At 37.7% G+C, this 20164-nt stretch overlaps 1 protein-coding gene across 5 annotated transcripts in view; it reads right to left on the bottom strand.

Annotated features, from left to right (window-relative positions):
- The window catches only part of Mcf2 (MCF.2 cell line derived transforming sequence), a 100615-nt gene that overhangs the window by 40151 nt on the left and 40300 nt on the right, over window positions 1-20164 (bottom strand). For 2 of the 5 annotated variants that reach the window (XM_028854227.2, XM_028854221.2), the window contains 10 exons: window positions 18393-18512; window positions 17449-17565; window positions 15923-16072; window positions 13416-13549; window positions 12681-12795; window positions 9356-9475; window positions 6845-7036; window positions 5180-5371; window positions 2952-3123; window positions 1498-1545 (listed from right to left, as the gene is read on the bottom strand). In XM_028854227.2, coding sequence (XP_028710060.1) covers window positions 1498-1545; window positions 2952-3123; window positions 5180-5371; window positions 6845-7036; window positions 9356-9475; window positions 12681-12795; window positions 13416-13549; window positions 15923-16072; window positions 17449-17565; window positions 18393-18512 — 1360 coding nt within the window. The remainder of the gene's footprint in view (window positions 1-1497; window positions 1546-2951; window positions 3124-5179; window positions 5372-6844; window positions 7037-9355; window positions 9476-12680; window positions 12796-13415; window positions 13550-15922; window positions 16073-17448; window positions 17566-18392; window positions 18513-20164) is intronic. The other 3 variants (XM_037199077.1, XM_037199078.1, XM_037199076.1) reach the window with 3 other exon arrangements.

Here is a 20164-nt window from a genome sequence, read left to right on the forward strand (position 1 = left end):
AAGAGCTAGCAATGAGGCAATGGAGCAATCAGGGTAAAATGGTCCAGAGAAACAGCAATCTATGCAAACTCCACAAGGTAAGAGAAAAGGAGGCAAGGAGAGTGTGGAATTGGGAGCCAAAAAGACTATTGTCAGGGACACAAGTGATGCTACCTTAGACTCAGATTGTAGCAATAAAGAAAAGTAATGATGGGAATAACTAGATGCATAGAAGGCATATTTAGTAACAAAAGCAATTAATGGTATAGGAGTGAGCAGGAGGAACTAAATTTAGACGAATGGGGACATTATAGTACCAGTCAACCAGAGGAAGAAAAACTCTACAGGCTTTACAGAAGAGATATGTTCATGTAGGGTATGGTGAGACTGTTTCCTATGGGAAATTCCATGTTGTAAATACCAGTCTGAAGCTTAGGTGACAAACCTAGACTATAAATAGAGCTTTCAGAGCCCAACCATATCTCACACTTTATTCCTCACTGGCACTGCCATTCCATAACTTCCCTCCATACTTAATGTGAATTCATCAAACATCTTACCACATACTGCTAGTTTCTAAGCACTAGGCTAGGTGGAAGATTCAATTTGATGAAAAGAAAAAAAAAAGCTAAACAAGCAAAAAAAAAAAAAAACAGAATAAAAAACCAGTTTGACGTATTTTGATGAAAAAAAATTAGCACACACTTTGATTTGGTCAAATACTTGGTTTACCAATTCCAAGTTTTGAAAACTTGTCTGATATATGTTATAGCCTGTAATATCCACAGATCAATAGGGTAATGTGTAGAAGGTTCATAGCTTAAATGATGATTTCGTTTCATTTACAAACCATGATGAATGATGGAGAAAATTGTCTTTCCCAGCCATTTATTCATTAAGGTGCCTTCTTCCTCATAAATAGACTAGGTAGTCTTAGACTGAAGCAAATCCAAGCTACTCCCAACAAATATTTGAATTATGAGTAGTGTGAGAGTCTTTAAATTGAAGAAAACCCTGATTTACATTAATTTCACTAACTTTTTTAAGATATATTTTTATTTATTTTGAATGATGTCTATGTGAGTGTAGGTAGGCAGGTGGGTATATAGGTGTCCACAGAGGCCAGAAGAGGGCATTAGATTCCCTGGAGTTATAGGTTGTTGTGAGCCACCATGTGGGTGCTGAAAAGTGAACTCAGGTCCTCTGGAAGAGCAGGGAGTGCTCTTAACCACTGAGCCATCTCTCCAGCCTCCTCTTCTTTCTTTCTTTTTGTTAAATGGTTGTTTTATGAAAGAAAATTGACTTTAGAAGCATACTCTATTCTTTATACAGTCATTTTTTCAAGGTAAGTTCAATGTCGAGAGAGAATAATAGATGGTTGATATGAAAAAAAAATAAAGTTATTTGAAGGTAGAATTCATGAATGAACTGCTTCTGTTTTTAGGTGCCAAACTGGTTTTTCATGTGTACAAACTCATAAACTGTATTGATGATAAGTAATATAATAAAGATGGGTACCTTTTGAAAAAAGTTTACATGCTTGAAAGAAAGAATATCCAACTCCCACTGCAGAAAGAAAGTGTAATGCCATTAAATAAGAATATGAGAAAGAAAGAAAAATGAAATAATACAAACAAAATTTTCTGAATGACTAATGACATCAACGGGTCTTGGACAGCCTGGTCACAAACCAAAGTGCTCTGCTTCAGGAAGACTTAAGCTTTTGGGGTGTCTATTAAGAAAGGGAATTTAATCAGAGGGAAGGGATGGTCCAATTCTGTTTCACTTTCTCTTTATAATCACTTTTGAAGTCAGAAGGTATTTGTTCCTACTTTATAGACAAGGAAACTCAAGTTATTAATGGGTAACTACCTAAGGTCACACAGCTAAAGTATCTAGAAATCTAACTGATGTCTGCTTTGTGCTTAGGAGTAACTGTTGAGATTAATCGGTTCATTTTGCTACTATTATTCATTTTACTTTTTCCAGTATCTTTGATAGTTCCAGTATTTAGGTATATTTTTCAATATAGTCAACATTATTCATTTACACTATTGCTCACACAGTCTTATTTTGAGTATATGTATACACTTTGGAATTACTAACCATATAACTTCCATTGCATTTGTAATTTGATCCATGTTGGAGATGAGTTGTATTTATTCATTACCTCTGGCACAAGCCTTCTCTGCATTTTAAAGTAGTTTTGTACACTAGTAAAGGGACTGCTGCAATTCAGGTCAAAGAGACTGAATTTAGTCATATGCTCACCTCATCTCCTAACCTAACTTGGACAAAAGACCAAACTGCTCTCTCCCCAAAAGCTGCAGGAGGAGCTCCAGGAAGCCCTTGGGGAAACAATTTTTATTTTCAGACTAGTTCAACACATTACAAGAATTATTATTTTTCCTATAGAATTTAGAAAGGAATGGGATAGTACACAACTACATAGACTTCAAAGAGTAAAACAAGAAAATGGAATCTGTAACAAGAAATTACTAACACAATTAGCATTTACAGCATTTATTTAGAAAAGGCAATCCACTCTATTATATAAGACACTCATATACAAGCATCATATAAGAACCAAATAATAGCTTACTGGAGTAACAATGAGTGTGTATGCTTATAACTACATGTATGTACATATAAGTTTCATGTCCTTTTCTACCTGCTGAAGAAAAGATGAAATGTAATGTTGGAAAATTGTCACACTCATTTCTCAAGCTATAATACTCCATGCTGAGGTGTCCATCATCTGATACAATTCAATGTTACTATTGTGGCTTATGAACATAAAGGAATCTCATTATGACTTCTGTCATATACAACAGCATTTAAACATACACAAAGGCTAAAAGGTTTTCAATGTATCCAGATTGAAAAATAATTTAGTAGATATATCAAGTGCATCAAAGGATACTCTAGCAAGACAAAAAGGAAATATCAAATGTGAAAGCAAGCTACTTTACCATGTTTAGGTGAAAAAAACATTGCTCTGGATCTCATCAAACTTTCAGGTACAGGTATCACAAACTGGACTGGCCTCTCAGGCCTACCTTTGGGGTTCTTGGAACCAGCCTGTTGGTTCTCAAATATGCTTCGAATGTTTTCAAGCTTGATTTGTACAGTCTGCATTTGAGCCTACGGATTACATAAGAATTCTATAAGCTGGGGCTGGAGAGATGGCTCAGCAGCTAAGAACACTGGCTGCTCTTGAAGAGGTCCTGGGTTCAATTCTCGGCACCCACATGACCACTCAGAATCATTTGTAATTCTAGTTTTTGGCTTATCCAACACCTTCTTCTGGTTTCTGTAGGCACCAGGCATTGCACATAGTACACATATATAAACATATGCAGTTAAAACACATATATACATAAAATAAAATATAAAAAACATATGAGCTTGTAGTGGAATATTATGTTAAGGTGTGTTACTTTTGTTTATGTTGTATTTGTTTAAATCTATGAAGCTGTGTTACTGTGCCTGTCTAAAACACCTGATGGTCTAATAAAGAACTGGCCAATAGCAAGGCAGGAGAAAGGATAGGTGGGGCTGGCAGGAAGAGAGTATATATAGAAGGAGAAAACTGGGAGGGGAGAGAGCTAGGAGCCAGAGAAGGAGGAGGACTCCAGGGGCCAGCTACCCATCTACACAGCAAGCCATGGAGTAAGAGTGTGATTTACAGAAGTAAGAGAATGAGAAAAGCCCAGAAGCAATAGGTATATGGGATAATTTAAGTTAAGGGAAGCTGGCAATAAACAAGCCAAGCTAAGGCTGGGCATTCATAAGTATTAATAAGCCTCTGTGTGTGAATTTATTTGGGAGCTGGGTGGCAGGCCCCAAAAAAGAATAAAAAACAAACAAGAACATGAGCTGCTGGGCATAGTGGAGCACATCTTAAATTCCAGCAGTGAGGAGACAGAGGCAAGTGGATCTCTCTCTCTCTCTGTGAGTTCAAGGCCAGCCTAGTTTAGTCCCAAGTCAGCAAAGGCTACATAGCCAGGCTTGTCTCAAAAACGTGAAATGGCATGAATCATAACAACTACTATTAAATTCTTCAGGTAACTTTTAAAAACTTAATTTCAGAACTGAGGAGATGGCTTAGTCAGTAAAGCACCTGCTCCATAATCATGAAAACCTGAGTTCAGATCCCCAGCATCCATATAAAATCCAGGCATTGCAGGAATATAAATCACCTCAGTGCTGGGACAGCAGACACAAGAGAGCGAGCCCCTGAAGCTCATTGGCCAGCCAATCTAACTGAATCAATGAGAGCACCAAGTTCACTGGAGACTGTCTCCAAAAAAGGAGAGTGACTGAAAAAGACCTTGAAAGTTAACCTTTGGCTCCCACCAGTATACACATAGAAGCATGTAGACATACTACATACCAAAAAATGAATATGTAAGTATCAAAATGATATAGCTTTAGATTATAATGTGGTAGAATCAGTTTATTAGTTGCTTTTGGGAGATGATTCATTGGGTAAAGTGCTCTCCACATAAATATGAGGACCTGACTTTGAATCTCTATAACCCATGGCCAAAGTGGGGCATAGCACGTGAATCTCTGGCCGCTATATGTCATGTGCTCATACACATGTATACACATATACATACAAACATATAACACAAACAGAGAAACAACTTATTTTGAACTTAAAATATAACTAGAATAAAATTAGGGAAAAAAAACAGAACAGATTAGTGTATTCTCTATGTAAACAACCTGAGCGGGGGTAAGTATCAATCACAAAACTGATAACAACACTCTACTCCACTTAGGGGCCTTTCTCTGAGGATGCAGAACAAAATATATATGAAAGCTCACAGCATGTTTAAAGAACTTAAAAATAAAAAAGGCTGAGTGAAGTGGCACACACCTTTAATACTAGCATTCAAGAGGCCAGCCTGGTCTACGTAAAGAATTCCAGGCCAACCAAGGCTATACAGTGAAACCCTGTCTCAAACAAACAAGCTAAATAATAGTAACAATAATAGAGCTCATGGTAAAAGTTAGTCTTACTTATATACAAACAAACATATGCCTTTGGATTCTTTGATACTTGATGGTGACACTACTATCACTCTCAATCCTCAAGAGGACTGTGTATACACACACTGATATCAAGTTGGCTGTGGGGTAGCTCTTACACCACAATAATTTGTGTGTCTTTGAATAAAATATTTCTCACCTTGAGTTCAGGAGATAGGAGCACATCAAATTCATATTGCAGGTTTTCAATATCATAATTGATAAAGGGCACAGCCATTTGAAGGAAATTTTCCACATCCTGAATGGCTTTCTGAGCATCTTCTTTAGTCTGAAACTTAGTCATTCCCTGATTAGCCAGGAGGCATTCTCCTTGATCACAGCACTGACGTGCCTGATGAGGAAGATCATGAAAATGAAAGCAGCAAATGTAAGAATGGATAAAGAGGACATGGGTTTGCCATTAAAAGAGCTGTCTCACTTTTTTATTATTATATCTTAGTGGAGGGGAGGGGAATGTGGGTGGGTGTACAAAGCACACTCATGCCATAGCATACATGTAGAGGTTGGAGGACAACTTGATGGGAGACAGTTCTCTCCTTCCAGCATGTAGGCCCTTTGGATTAACCGCTAGTTATAATGCTTGTCAGCAAGTGTCTTTACCCACTGAACCATCTTGTGGGCTAGAGCTGTCTCACTTCTGTCAATAAGAATTGTTTTCAGAGGCCAGCCATGGTGGCATACAATTTTAATTCCAGCACTCAGGAAGCAGATGCAGGTGGATCTCTTTGAGTTTGAAGCCAGCCTGATCTACATAGCAAGTTCCTAGCTAGCAAGAGCTACATAGTGACACTCTGTCACCATTTCAAAAGGAAAAGAAAAGAAATAAAGAAAAAGAAAATTGCTTTCAAAGCTATTAATAAATAATATCTGGTGTTGCCCCCAGGAATTCTGATTCAGTAGCTCTGGGCTGCCAGCCAGCCATTTATACTCTTAAAGCGCTCCACAGGTATTGCTGATGTACAGCCAAGGTTGGGACGCATTGCATTTATTTCATAACAAGTCATTTCTTCTGCAGCAGGTGTCTGACCATTTTCTCAACATTAAGTTTAGTTGCATGCTATTTTCTGCAAATCAATAACTGAAATATGAAACTTCTAGCAAAATATTAAGTGTAATAGCAATGCTTAATGATTGCCACGGACAAGAATAGAAATAAGGGGTTTTTTAACCAGAAAAAGAAATGTGTAGATTAGCATGCTTATATTCAGATGTGATGTTGACAAATGGTACTCCTGTTTACATTCCGCTGCCATGACCAGATCTGTAGGGTGACCTTTCCATTCACTGTTTAATCATGAAATAGGTCTGACCCACAGGCATGGCAGAAGACTTTTCAGTGACCAGTTAATTTTTAGTGCTGTACAATGACTATGAAATGTGGGAGGAATTTCAGGCTTCCGCAAAATGTCCCATAGGCTTTTAAGTACTCTGACTGAAGAATATCATCAGGTTTCAGAGATAGACTCAAAATAGAAAGGAAGCTATCACCATCAGCCTCCACAATGAAAACAGGACAAAATTGGTACTATACTGAATCTGCTATGAATAGTACATGAAGAGATAGACTGAAAAACCACAAACAGGCTCAGTCCTTAAGACCTCTTGCAAATTTAAATCCAAAGCTATAGACCCTGACCCCTTGACCTCTAAGAGGAAGAAAGAGATACTATAAGGCATATGGCCAAGTATATGAGAATATGAAAGGTGTAGCATAAGGCATATGGGCAAGAATATAAAGATTAGAGAACCTGAGAAGAAAAAAATTAAGATATTTTCAGAAATGGATCATTTCCCATCATATTACCTGCTGTAGGAGTTTGTGCATTTTGAAAATCCTGCTCAGCTGTATCCGCTTTGTTCTGATCTCATTAACCAAAATATCAGAAAGGTAGCGTAGCTCATTGCATCTCTGGCAGATTAAATCAAGTGCATAGTGGTGATTCGATGCAAGCTTGTGGCCATGTAGTATCACAAGCCGGGCCTTGGCTAACAACTCCTGATTTGAAAGAGAAGAGAAAAATCATGACTGTATGATCTCTGTTCACATAGTGTGGGGGGAAAAGAGAAAAATATTAAAGAATACAGATGGTAGGGTAAATAAAATAAATGGCCATAAAACATGATTCCATGCCATTTTTCTGCATTCAACAAAACACACACACACATACACACACACACACACACACACACACACACACACACACACACACACACAAAACAACAAAAAAAACACCAACAACAAAAAAAAACACCTTACAGTGATAATGATTAGCTACAGCAGGAACATCAACCATCAGAAGCTCATGCATTTCTGGATGAAACTGAAAGTCAACTACCCCATTCTGCTCAGGATATAAAGATTGCCTTCTAAGTATGCATAGACATAAACCTGAAACACATCTAGCACCCAGCATGAAGTAAACACCAGCCAAATGAAAGCTAATCTATTTCAATCTTAATTCAAGGTGCCCTTCGCCTGAGTGCTTTTGACATACCTAAAGTGAATAGCAAAAGGGACTCTCATGGCTTTACCTCCATTCTGCCAACTACTGACTCCCATAGCACAGTGACTGAAACATAGTAGGGATGTAGATAATGCTTCCCAAGGCAAAATAAGGCAAACTGAAGCTCAGATGAAGCAGTGACTGACCTGCCTAGCTACTGGGAAGTCCACAAGTAAAATAGAGTTGCTTTTTAAATGGGACAGACATTCAAGCTCACATATGAAAATACTACTGTCCTAGTTAGCTTTAAAGGCCAACTTGACACAGCCCTTTGAAGTGGTTCTCAAAATGTGGGTCACAACCCCTACAGGGGGGTCAAACAATCCTTTCACGGACTTCGGTGAAGATAATTGGAAAACATGCATATGTACATTATTATTCATAACCATTATGAAGTAGCAATGAAAATAATTTTATGGTTGGGAGTGGTCACCAGAACATGAAGAGTATTAAAGGGTCACAGCATTAGGAAGGTTGAGAACCACTGAAATAGAATGAGATGAAAGCTTCAACTGAGGACTTTCCCAAATCAGATTGGACTCTGGGCATGTTTGTGAAGGACTGTCTTAATTACTAATTGATGTAGGAAGACCCAGCCCACTGTGGGCAGCACCATCCCTAGGCAGCTGGTCCTGAGCTATATAAAAAACTAGTTGACCATAAGCCAGTGAGGAAGCTAGCAAGCAACATTCTTCCATAGTGTTTAGTGTTTTCTTCAGGTTCTTGACCTGGTCTCCCTTAAAGATGGACTGTGACCTGGAACTTTAAGCCAAATAAACCTTTTTGTCTCCAAAGTTGCTTATTATGTTCAGAGTATTTTATCACAGTAATGAGAAGGAAACTAGAACGACTGAATTGAATGCTTTAAAATGGCAAGTTCTGTTTGAAATCACATTGGAAAACAGTATTAAAACCAACAAAGCCCCTGGCTTCCAAGTCAGTTAGCCTTCTCTTTCCACTACGTCTGTCATAGAGAGATGTAAAGTGTAGCACAATCACAGAGGTCTGCAAGTCTAATTCCTTTACTAGTTACTGCAACTTCTGGCTCTCAGTTGTCATTTGTACATGCTTGTGGTTCAATCCTAAATTCGTTTTCTAAAACCAAATCTGTAAAAGCATTGCTTTGCTGTCATATACAAGGCAAAGGCAGTTTACTAAGTATTAAAGTCATGATGAGTCTAAGCTTTAGAATTAACAAGACTGCCGACAACTGCTTTTCCTCTGAGCACATACATATCCAAGAGCTATGCTAAGCACTACCTATACATCTAAATAAATCCTCACACATCACTCTACAAAGTAGGTCATTTTACCCCCAAGTTCTAGAAAAGAACATTGAGGCTTAGAAATAAATTCACGCAAGGTCCAACAGCTAGTCAGATTAAATAGAGTTGTCTGTATGGGTCTATGATTGATTCAACTGCATATATCATATAATGGACATTAGACAATTCATAGTCTTATTTCATAATTTCTAAATACCAAATAACTTTTTTTCAGACAGGGTCTCATGCAAAACAGGCTGCCCTAAAACTCACTATGTATCTGAGGCCCCATTATATATCATTCTTGGTAGACTTTTTGCCTAACATCTCCAAGATGATTTACAGTTTCATTATAGATTCTACAAAATACATAATTTCATATAACTATATGATACACCTGCAGTGTTGTCTTCAGGCCACACTTAAAATAGATGTAGGCGAGTATTACGATGTCAATTTTATAGTTATGACAGGTTAAATATAATAAGCACTTACACTAAACCCCAGTGAAACACAAACAGAGCAAATACTAAAACCTAATCTTACCTGAGATTTTTCATCCAAGTTCTCAATTTTTTTAAGTCTTTGTTTTACTTGAGCTAAGTTCCCTGCTGCATCCTCCAGTTCTCTTTGTTGATTTAATAAAAATTCAATTTGTGTCACAACCTAGACACAAGAAATAAAGGTGTTAAAAGCCTATGAATTTATGCTTAGTCTTACTGCAACTTGATATGCCATGTTTTATTGATACTCATAGGAGACCTTCCCTTTGCTAGATGGAGATGGAAGAGGAGGGGATTGGCGGTGGGAGGGGGAATGGAGAAGAAGGACTGAGTGGAGAGGATGGGAGTGGAAGCTGCAGCCAGGTTGTAAAATTAATAGATGCATAAAAAAGAGGAAAAAAATTCATCTTTAGTAATAATCACATAAGAAATGCTATTAAATAAGAATGCCAATATGAGAAACTTACACATACACAAAACATGTTCAGCTATTTTACTCACAGAAATAAATATAATCTGTTAAATACAGCCTCTTAGATATCCACGCACATTAATGATTTATATAAAATCGTCATGTACATGTGCAGTCACATATATGCAGACATACTTGCATAAATGTGTGTACATGCTCATATACATACATGTATACACATGCATATGTTTTCCTCAGCTATGTGGTAATTGGCCCTGTAAACAAAGACCCTCCAGTAGCAATGAGCACATCTTGCACCTACATCTTCATCTTTAATACTGTTTCCCAGAAAAAGAAACAAAGGTTCCTCAGGAAAATGGCTAGGAGGAAGTTATTTTTTAAAATCTTAACAAATATCACAATAGAGTAGTTAGTTTGAAACATCAAAGTAGTTAAGAATAGCAATTGGAGCCGGGCGGTGGTGGCGCACGCCTTTAATCCCAGCACTTGGGAGGCAGAGCCAGGCAGATCTTTGTGAGTTCAAGGCCAGCCTGGGCTACCAAGTGAGTTCCAGGAAAGGCACAAAGCTACACAGAGAAACCCTGTCTCAAAAAGCCAAAAAAAAAAAAAAAAGAATAGCAATTGGAATATAGAGGCTAGAGAGATAGCTCAGAGGTTAACAGTGACTTCATGGATACCTGCACTGATGGACACATACCCACACAGACACATACCCACACAGACACATATGCAAATTCACATAATTTTAAAACAATAAAATCTTTTTAGTCTGGTGTGGTAACTCACACCTTCAATCCTAGCACTCAGGAGGCAGAGATAGGGGGATATCTATGAGTTCTAGTCCAGCCTGGACTACATAGTAAGTTCTAGGCCAGCCAAGGATACATACTGAGACCTTGTCTCAAAAAACAAACAAACAAACAAACAAAAGTAAATAAAACCCTTTATGGGAATGGAGAGATGGCTCAACAATAAGAATGCTTATTGCTCTCACAGAGGAGCAGGGTTTGGTTCAGAGCATCCATATTAGGTTACTCGTTATCACCTATAACTCCAGTTCCAGGGGATCCAATATCCTTTGGTCTCCACAGATGCATGCACAAATGTGCTATAGATAAGCTCATACAAACACACACAGAGATAAAAATAATTTTTTAAAACAAAATTCTTTTTTTAAAAACAGTACAGCAATGAGGGCTAGGACAATAGCTCAGTCAGTAAAAGTGCTCATCACATAGGCATGAGGAGCTATGTTCAGTACTTAGAACTCACATTCTTAAAGTCTGGCATGGTAGTGTGTGCCTATAATCCCAGGGCAGGACTGTTAGAGACAGGAGGATGCAGAAGGCTCTCTGACAAGCCAGCCAATGAGAAACTCTGTCTCAAAAACCAAGATAAATATTTTTATGACCTCTGACCTCTCAAAACCATACACACACACACACACACACACACACACACACACACACGAGAGAGAGAGAGAGAGAGAGAGAGAGAGAGAGAGAGAGAGAGAGAGAGAGAGAGAGAGGATATATAACACAGAAAGAATAGCAATGAATCATAAGCCATGAAACTTCTAGAGATGTGTGGATCAAATAAATGAATGAGAAGGGAAAACTTGCTTTATCACAGTACCTATGGTAGATAAGTAAATATTAAAAGATTATTACTGAAGGCTGCTGGAATAAAGATTGAATCAGGAAAGAATCAACAGATGCTGTATGGACAATGCTGTATGCTCTATGTACAATTCTGATGAGGAAACTAGATCCTTTCCATCTTCTTCCCATGTATTTACTACTAGTTATAAGAGAGAAAGAGCTATGAAACAGTGAAGAAACAGAACAATACTCACACTGCTTAATCCAAGTACACATCAGCAAAGTGGTATAAATGGATAATGGATATTTCTTAGCTCCAGATGTGACACACTGAAAAGAGCACATCACTTGTGCGGTGTTCTAGTTGTCTATATGTAGACAATCTAATCATGAAAACATGGTAAACAAACTCAAAATGAACAAATTCTACTTCTAAATTGGACTGTATCTTTCAAAATATTAGCAGTGTAAAATTTCTTAAAAATCTAAAAATGTTCTGTATTCAAGAAGATGAAATAGACCTAACATCTTAATGTATCAGTAGACCTGAGACTAGGCCTTATGTTGAAATAAAAGAGAAAAGGTATAAAGGAAAGTACTGAGAGCCCAGTATGGCAGCACACACCTATGATTCTAGAGATCTCAAGAGACAGAGGCAAGAGTATCACAAGGTCAAGGCCAGCCTAGGCTATATAACGTAGTAAGATCTTATTTCCCAAGGAAAGCACAAAATGAAGAGGACTGATGAGATAGCTTACTGGGTTAAGGCGCTTACTGCCAAACAGTGCCTAGAATGACACAGTAGAAGGAGGGCACCAACTCTAGCAAGTGGTCCTCTAACTTCCATCCACACCCATTATTAGGTTAACTGACAGAATTAGAATAATGATGACAGATAATATAAAGGTCTTGTACTGTCATTGAATGTCATTCTGATAACTGAACTATGACTCTGTAAGAGTGTTCTTACTGGAAGAAAAAAGAAAACATTTAGGAGAAATTGGCAATCTCTATGGCATGTGGTATCTAAAGATCAATGGGTATTGTTTCCTTGGAAAACTATCTTATAGCCTGAAAGCACTTTGTATTGAAAATGTTTGAAGGACAAACATAAAAGTAGAGAAATACTCTGTCCCTGTCATACTCGACATGTCAGTGTTTTGTCACAGTGGAAGAAGTGACAGCTCGGTTGTTAGCAGAGCTTTTTTTGTTCCAAGGCAAGGAATTCGACTCCTTTATTCTCCCCAGGAGGAAAACTGGCATCTTGAAAGACTGGCCTTCTAACGCTCAAGAATAAGGGCCTCCATCACAAGGAAAGAACTGTTTCAACTGACCTCTTGAAAGTCTTGCTCAAACTTCCACAGTTGCAGATACTGCTCCATTTTTAGCTGGTGTTTTTCCCAAAATCCATCAAAAGCAGTTTCCATATCATGCACTTGAGCCAGCAACCTTAACAAACAAAAGCCAAAGAATTATTTTAAAATAGCCATTTTGGAGGCAGGTATGTAACTAAACCTGGTCTGCTCATTAAGACTTTAAACACTCCCAACCAACATGATGTACTGTTCAGCCATAGGCTCAAAGTGACAGGGCAAGTGAGCATAGACTGAAATCTCTGAAACTGCAAGCCAAAATAAATATTCCCTCCATAAGAACAATAAAGAAAGGAAAAAGGAAAGAATGAATTATAGCAAAGGCCCAGCATGGTGACACACACCTTTAATTTAATACTTAGGAGCCAAAAATGCAGATCTCCATAAGTTTAAGTCCAGCCCAGTTTACATGGAATTCCAAGCCAGCCAGAGCTACATAGTGAGATCCTTTCTCAAAGAAAATAAGGAATTATAGGCAAAAATAGTCTGTGACACTATGACACTTGGCTCGGGCAAAGAAAAATCAATGTCTGGGGAACTTAATTCTGCAAGCAAACTAATGTCTGCAGACCAACCCAGAGAAGAAGTTCCCAGACTTCCAGAAGTCCAGAAATACTTTCATACCTAACAGCAACAAACAATGTAAAATTTCTAGTTTGAAAATATAAGTAAATTTTAAAAGAAGGAATTGCTTACTTATTAATAGTTTGCCAGTCACCACTTATATGCTGAGGACATTCAAGACTTGAACTGACGGTTTCTTCAGTGTTAGGCACTTGCAGGTTCATGAGCAGAACTTTTCCTTCTTTGGTTACAGCTGTTAAGTCATTCTATATAAAGGTACAACAAGATATGTCAGCCAGTTAGTAATCACACACAAATGACTTGAAGAGAAGGGAATATACCAGTGTAGAAGGTGTATGGTTCAGGAGATAGAAGCAATCCTAACACAGCCTTTGCTTTCATAGTATTTTAGCATCACGGAATCTGCGAGTGTGAGTGAGGCTCTGTGGCCAGGGAGATGGCCCAATTGGTAAAAGTGCTTACCTTTGAAACATGAAGGCCTGAGTTAAATATCCAAAACACACATTAAAATAAAAACAGGTAGCATGGTGTAAATTTATAATACCTGTGCGAGGGAGGTTAATCTAAGCAGATCTCTGGGGCTCACTGGTCAGCCAACAGAGCCTACTTGGTTCTAGGTCACTGAAAGACCCTGTCTCAAAAAACAAGGTAGGAAGCTGGAAAGATGGTTCAGCGGTTTAAGAGCACTGACTACTTTTCCAGAGGACCTGGGTTCAGTTCCCATCACCCACATGTTGGCTCATAACTGTCTATAACTCCAGTTCCAGGGGATCTGGGCATTGAATGAATATGGTGCACAGACAACAGGCAAGCAAAACATCCATATACATTAAAAAATAAAATAACAAGCAAAAACAAGGTGGATGTCAATGAGGAAGAATAATATCCTCTGACATTCACACACAAGCACTTGCATACCTATGGCCTAAACACTCACACAAATGTGAGGCTCAAAGAAGCTCCTGCCTTACAAATGGGGACTGGAGTCCTCAGTTGGTGAAACAGACATTAGAGACAGAAGTACCAATAATGTTGTTTCTAGCTTCCTGTTACAGACAGTAAGTTCTAACCAACCTTGTTCTATGCTGCTACGATTTTTAATGTTTTCAGATAAAACCATATTAACACAGTAACAACTACAATATCAGAAATCATAAAGTTACAAAGCAGATTTAATGCAGATTCAGAAAGAATCACATACCTTTCCTACTAATCATTATTACCAATCACTTCCTGCCTTAAGTCTTATTTTAGTTCACATCTGGATTTAATTAACACCATGAAGCACATGCTTGGGAATTTTATAAACATAGACCTTCTTCAGATATCTAAACGATCCAAGATTTCCTTCAAAGGTCAAAAGGATTTACAAAGTTATGAGTAGATATTTGGCATAAAGAATAGGTAGTGTGGCAAAATGGAAATGTATGTAATCAGCATGTATAAGGCCCTAAGTTTAATTCCCAGCACCAAGAAAATTAAAAATTAAAAAAATCAAACTAATATTAATAAAGCATAAACTCTGTGCTAAAAATCTATTGCATGTATACTACATACTTAACTCATTACATCATCCCTACAGCTGCATACATATCAGTCATGCAAGCCAAGCCATGAGTGGTGTCACATGCTTATAACTGGTGAAAACATAAGAATCTACTGATTTAAGGACTACTACAGCTGTGAGTTTAAAAATCAGTCTAGGCTACAAGAAATTCTGCCTCCAACAACAACAATAGTCATGCATCACCATTACCATCATCATCATCACAGCCGTCACCTTATTGCATACAGGGTTTTGCTTTTACATTACAGTGCAAACATTTGGTTTCCCACATCTTAATTGAAACATAGCACACTATATAGAACTTAAAACTGCCAGGGCACACAACATGGATATTATGGGTGAGGGAGATAAATAATAATCAGATGCCTGATTTTCCTTGTGCAAATTTTCCCACATTTTGAGAAAAGTGCCTCTAAAAGTCAAATTGTCAGAACTGTTCTTCTCCTACTCCAGACAGAACTGAGTAGAACAAAACCAATTCCCCAGAGGACTGGAAAGATGCCTCAAGAGATGCACTGGCTGCTCTTGCAGAGGACCCAGATTCAGTTCCCAGCACCCACATGGCGGCTGACAATCACTTATAACTCCAGTTCCAGGGGAACCGATGCCCTCTTCTGGTCTCTGCAGGCACCAGGCACACTTGTGGGGTACAGACATACATAGAAGCAAAACACCCAAACACATAAAGTAAAACTGAAAGAAAAATATTTTCAATGTATCTTGCATTTTCCCTATGTAAAAATCAGAGTGAAATGAACATGTCAAACACTTTCCTGGAAAAATAAATGCCACATGGCAGGGTGTGATGGTACACACCTGTAACCCCAGAACTCAAGAGGTTGAGAGAAAACAATTACAAATTTGAGATCATCCTGGGCTACATGGTGAGAACCTAGTTCAAAAGCCACTGAGAGCTTAGGGTTGCAGCTTAGTGACAGAGTTTGCCTAACATTCAGAAGGCCCTGGATTCCATTCTTGATATGACACAAAGGACTACAAGCAGCAGGATGGTCAGGTGAAATCTGTGTGCTCCTCTTCTAATCAGACATACCTTCAACACATGATACCTTTCAGCACGAACTGCCAGAATCTCTTCTATTGAAGGAATATCATCTGGTAGCTCTGTTTCAGCCAGTTCTGTTCCAAAGGATTGCAACATCTGAGCCATTTCTTTCACTGTAACAGCAAACTTTTCTATAGCCTGTAAAAAGCCAGAGGATCTTTGATGGAATTTCTGACAACATATCAAAATTTGGATCAGTGATTTGTATTGCTCTATATATGGGTATAAACAAACATGTACACTATGAACTCTGCTAAGAAAAATTGGCCCTACCTCTGACAATTAAAGCTAACTCTGCATCTAAACCTCCAAGAGACTATTAAAAAGCAGTGTTAAAATCCTTGAATGTGTAGTGCTACATTCCTGGACTTGTTCCTTGGACATTCATGGAAACTCTTTCTAAAAGATGCCATGTGCTAAGGACTTCGCTGTATGGCCTTGGACATCAGTGTCTTCTTCCTTTATCAAACTCAGCACTTAACAAAACTGCTTTATAATAAGTTCATTTCTAAAGAGACATGAGAGCAGCAATGTAAATGTATATTTACTAGTGTTTGTGATCAGCACTCCACAAAGCATAATGATCTAAGGAACTGGAGAGCAAGTTGTCACAACAATTCATTGCAGATACTGCCAAAGATCTGAAATTGTTATCCCAAAGGTGCTGTTGCCCTAAAACAGCAAGGAAGACTGCACTATTTTGTTGCAAAATCAATCCCTCACAGGAAGACAAGGGAAATGTAGACACAACACAAACCATCTGTTAGGCAAGCTCTTTCATTTAGGGCAAGGCACTGCTCACTCTAACAGTTAACCTTCATGTGAACACCTGAATTGCTGAATGAATCTGCCAAACACACAGTTTGAATGAGGACTAGTAATGTGACCCTGGTTTAGTGGTCATTACTATTTTCTTCAGAACAGTTCTCAGATAATGAAACTGGAAGTCAAGACACTTAAACCATAGGCTTTATTCTACCTGGGAGGCCACAGCCCTTATCTCTTTGAAAGTGTCTAAAATAGGACTCTGACAAATCTAATAACCTTGGGAGTGCCACTAGGCTGAAATGAATATACTTGCATTTTCTGAGGATCTCCATGTACAAAGCAGTGAGTCAAACATTTTGTACTCATTATCTCATTTAATCTTCCCAAGATCCTTATGAGGTAATATACTATCAATCTCATTTTATAGATAAAGACTTGGAGAGGTAGTATATATTGTCCAAGATCCAAGTGCTAGGATTTGAACCCAAACCCTTTGTCTCTTTCTTACTACCCGAGCACAGGAAGGGATGGACAGAGAATTCTCTCCTTTTTCCCTAGGCCTCTCCTTCAATTTCCATCCTTAGTGACTCTTCATCATTTCTAGATATCTCTTATAGAAGAAAACCAAAATGTTGAGTGATATATGTATTTGAAAAGTAGGAGACCCAATACTGCTTTTCCCAAGTAGGAAAAATTTCTAGATAGAATGAAGGATAGGCTCTACAATAAGGGCAGAAGCAACATACATTTCTGAAGATGATCCATTCACTGTGGCAGTACTGCAAGGTGCCGCCTAACTCAGGGGATAATTGCTTGTCATCAATGTATGTCAGCAAATCACTAACTGAGCTCAGCATAACAACCTATGTAAATAAGCAAGAAAGACACTGTTAACTGCCCTTCATGACAGCCCTCCATCAAACTGCAACATGAATTTCAGTAAAACTTAGCAGAGCATCATCCACTATAAATGCTTCAAACAGTTCTTTCCTGTGCATGCCCCCCACACCTGGATGCATTAACCATCTTCAGATAACAACAGTTTTTATTTACAAAACATTTCTGTCAACCAAATTAGCTTCTACAGAAACCCAAACACCCTAATTCTTCTGTCTAAAAGGTTTCACTATTAATGAGCAATCTTGTACACATACAAATACATGCACATGTGCGCGTGCGCGCACACACACATACACATACACACACACACACACACACACACACACACACAAAGAAATTCTGTGCTCAGAACAAAGCAAAAGAATTTTCTGTAGTAAGTTATGATTCAGGTATCAAATTTTACAAGCACTGTATTTCAAACAATAAAATCTGATAAAGATATATTTTCAAAATAAAGACCATGGTACTCTGAGATAGCTTAGGGTCATGGTATTTTGGATACATAAACCATAAAATGTTAACTGAAAATAAAAACTCCTAAGCATATACACACAAAGATATATGCACACATTTATAACATATAACATATATTTTTCAAAAGGTATTGCCTTGTTAAAAATTGCCTGAACTAGTCCATTTTAACAGTAGAAGCAGATGGCTGTAGGACATTTCAGAATTAAATTTTTGAGAGATAAATTTTAAGTGTTACATGGAAACATGTAAAACAAACAGTATAGGATACAAGATACATAAGCATTAGAAGGACCAAAGATTCAAGCAATAATCTTACTGGTAACTTCAGCATAAAATCCTCCTGGCTAAATCGAAATCCAATGTCCGTGAAAGTCCGTTGAAGAAAACTGGTAGGACGTAAAACCAGGACTAAGTGTAAGTTTCCAGGGAAAGAGGCCTGCAGCAAGAAAGAACAAAAGAGTCAGAGGGTACACAATTGACAAGACAGACACCCAACTGACCACAATTCAGAAGATATGTCATTGGTGGAAGCAAACTTTGAAGTCACAGAAGTCAGTAAAAGGCCAACATGTTTAAATGAATGATGATAATATCTAAAAAACATGGAAATGGAAATAAAAATAACATAGGGTTGTTGGGCCAGATCCTGACAATGTTCCAGTATAAAATTTTCTCACAGGACACAAGCAGATCCTAAGCTGCAAAGAACTAGGTTCTGAAGCTGTATCTTGAAGTTAGCTTTGTTTTTAATGTTTTCTTTCTTTATAATTGATATATAAATATTTGTACTTATTCATATCCTATGCTACTATAATTTTATACATACATATATGTGTGATGATCACATCATTAATTAACATTTCTTTCACCTCAAACATTAGCATTTCTGTATTAGAAATTTTCAAACTCTTCTAGTTATCCTGTAATTACAAAATGTAATTAATCCTGCCTTACAGGACAACAGAACTACTTCCTCCTCTTTAACTGTGCACTGCTACCTATTATCCAAGCTCAGTGTATGTCTCTTCCCCCTCCCTTCCCCTTCCTATAGTAAGAGACTCCTAGTCTATGTTCCACTTCAAAGTGATCAACTTTTGTAGCTTCTACCAATGAGGGAAAATACGAAATTGGCTGTCTTTCTGTGCCTGGCTCATTTTACTCAATAAAATTTCCATCTCCAGTTCTATCCACCTTACCAAAAACAACGGATGGTATGTCACAGTTTTACAGCATGTACACAACGTTTTATCTTTTCATCCATGGATGGATATCTTGCATGGTGCCACACATTGCCTATTGATAGTGCTGCAAGCAACATGATATGCAGGTATCCCTTTACAATATTCATTTCAATTTCTTTGGACTTATCTATAAGTGGGGTTGTTGGATTATATGTTAATTGTATTCTCAATTTTTTTGAAAAAATAACTATACTGATTCAATTCCTACCATGTAGAAGGGGTATTTCCTCTCTTCATCTTTGTCAGCATGCTATTTTTGGTCTTTTGCATATTAGCCATTCTAGTCTTATTGTGATTTTGCTTTGCATGTCCCTGATTAGTGATGTTGATCATGTATATACACCTGTTTGATATTTGTATAACTTCTTTTAAGAAATGCTATTCATATCATTTGTCTGCTTTTAATTAGGCTCGGCTTTTGAGGGGTATTTTGTTTTATTTGTTTTTATTTTGCTATTGGGGTTGGGTTTTCTAATAGTGGGCAAACAGTTTAAAAATATTATTTCTATTCTGCAGGCTATCCTTTCGTTGTGTTCATTGTTTCCTTTTTTATACAGAAGTTCTTTTCATTAATTTAATCCTGTTTGCCTTTTTATGCTTTGGGGCCTGTATTATATACCAATTCATTTAAGAATGCTTCCTATATTTTTTGCTGGTGTTAATAGTTTCATAGTTTTGAGTTTTTGCATTTAGGTCCTTGATCCAATTTGAGTTAATTTTTTATGGCAAAAGATAGGAAACTAGTTTCTTTCACATATGTACATCTCCACATGCTCTTGGTTCTTTTTGTTGAAAATCGATTGACAATAAATTTCTGGGTTCTGTTCCATTCCATTAGTTCAAATAC

The sequence above is a fragment of the Peromyscus leucopus genome, chromosome X, assembly GCF_004664715.2.
Source record: "Peromyscus leucopus breed LL Stock chromosome X, UCI_PerLeu_2.1, whole genome shotgun sequence".
NCBI classification, from domain to species: Eukaryota; Metazoa; Chordata; class Mammalia; order Rodentia; family Cricetidae; genus Peromyscus; species Peromyscus leucopus.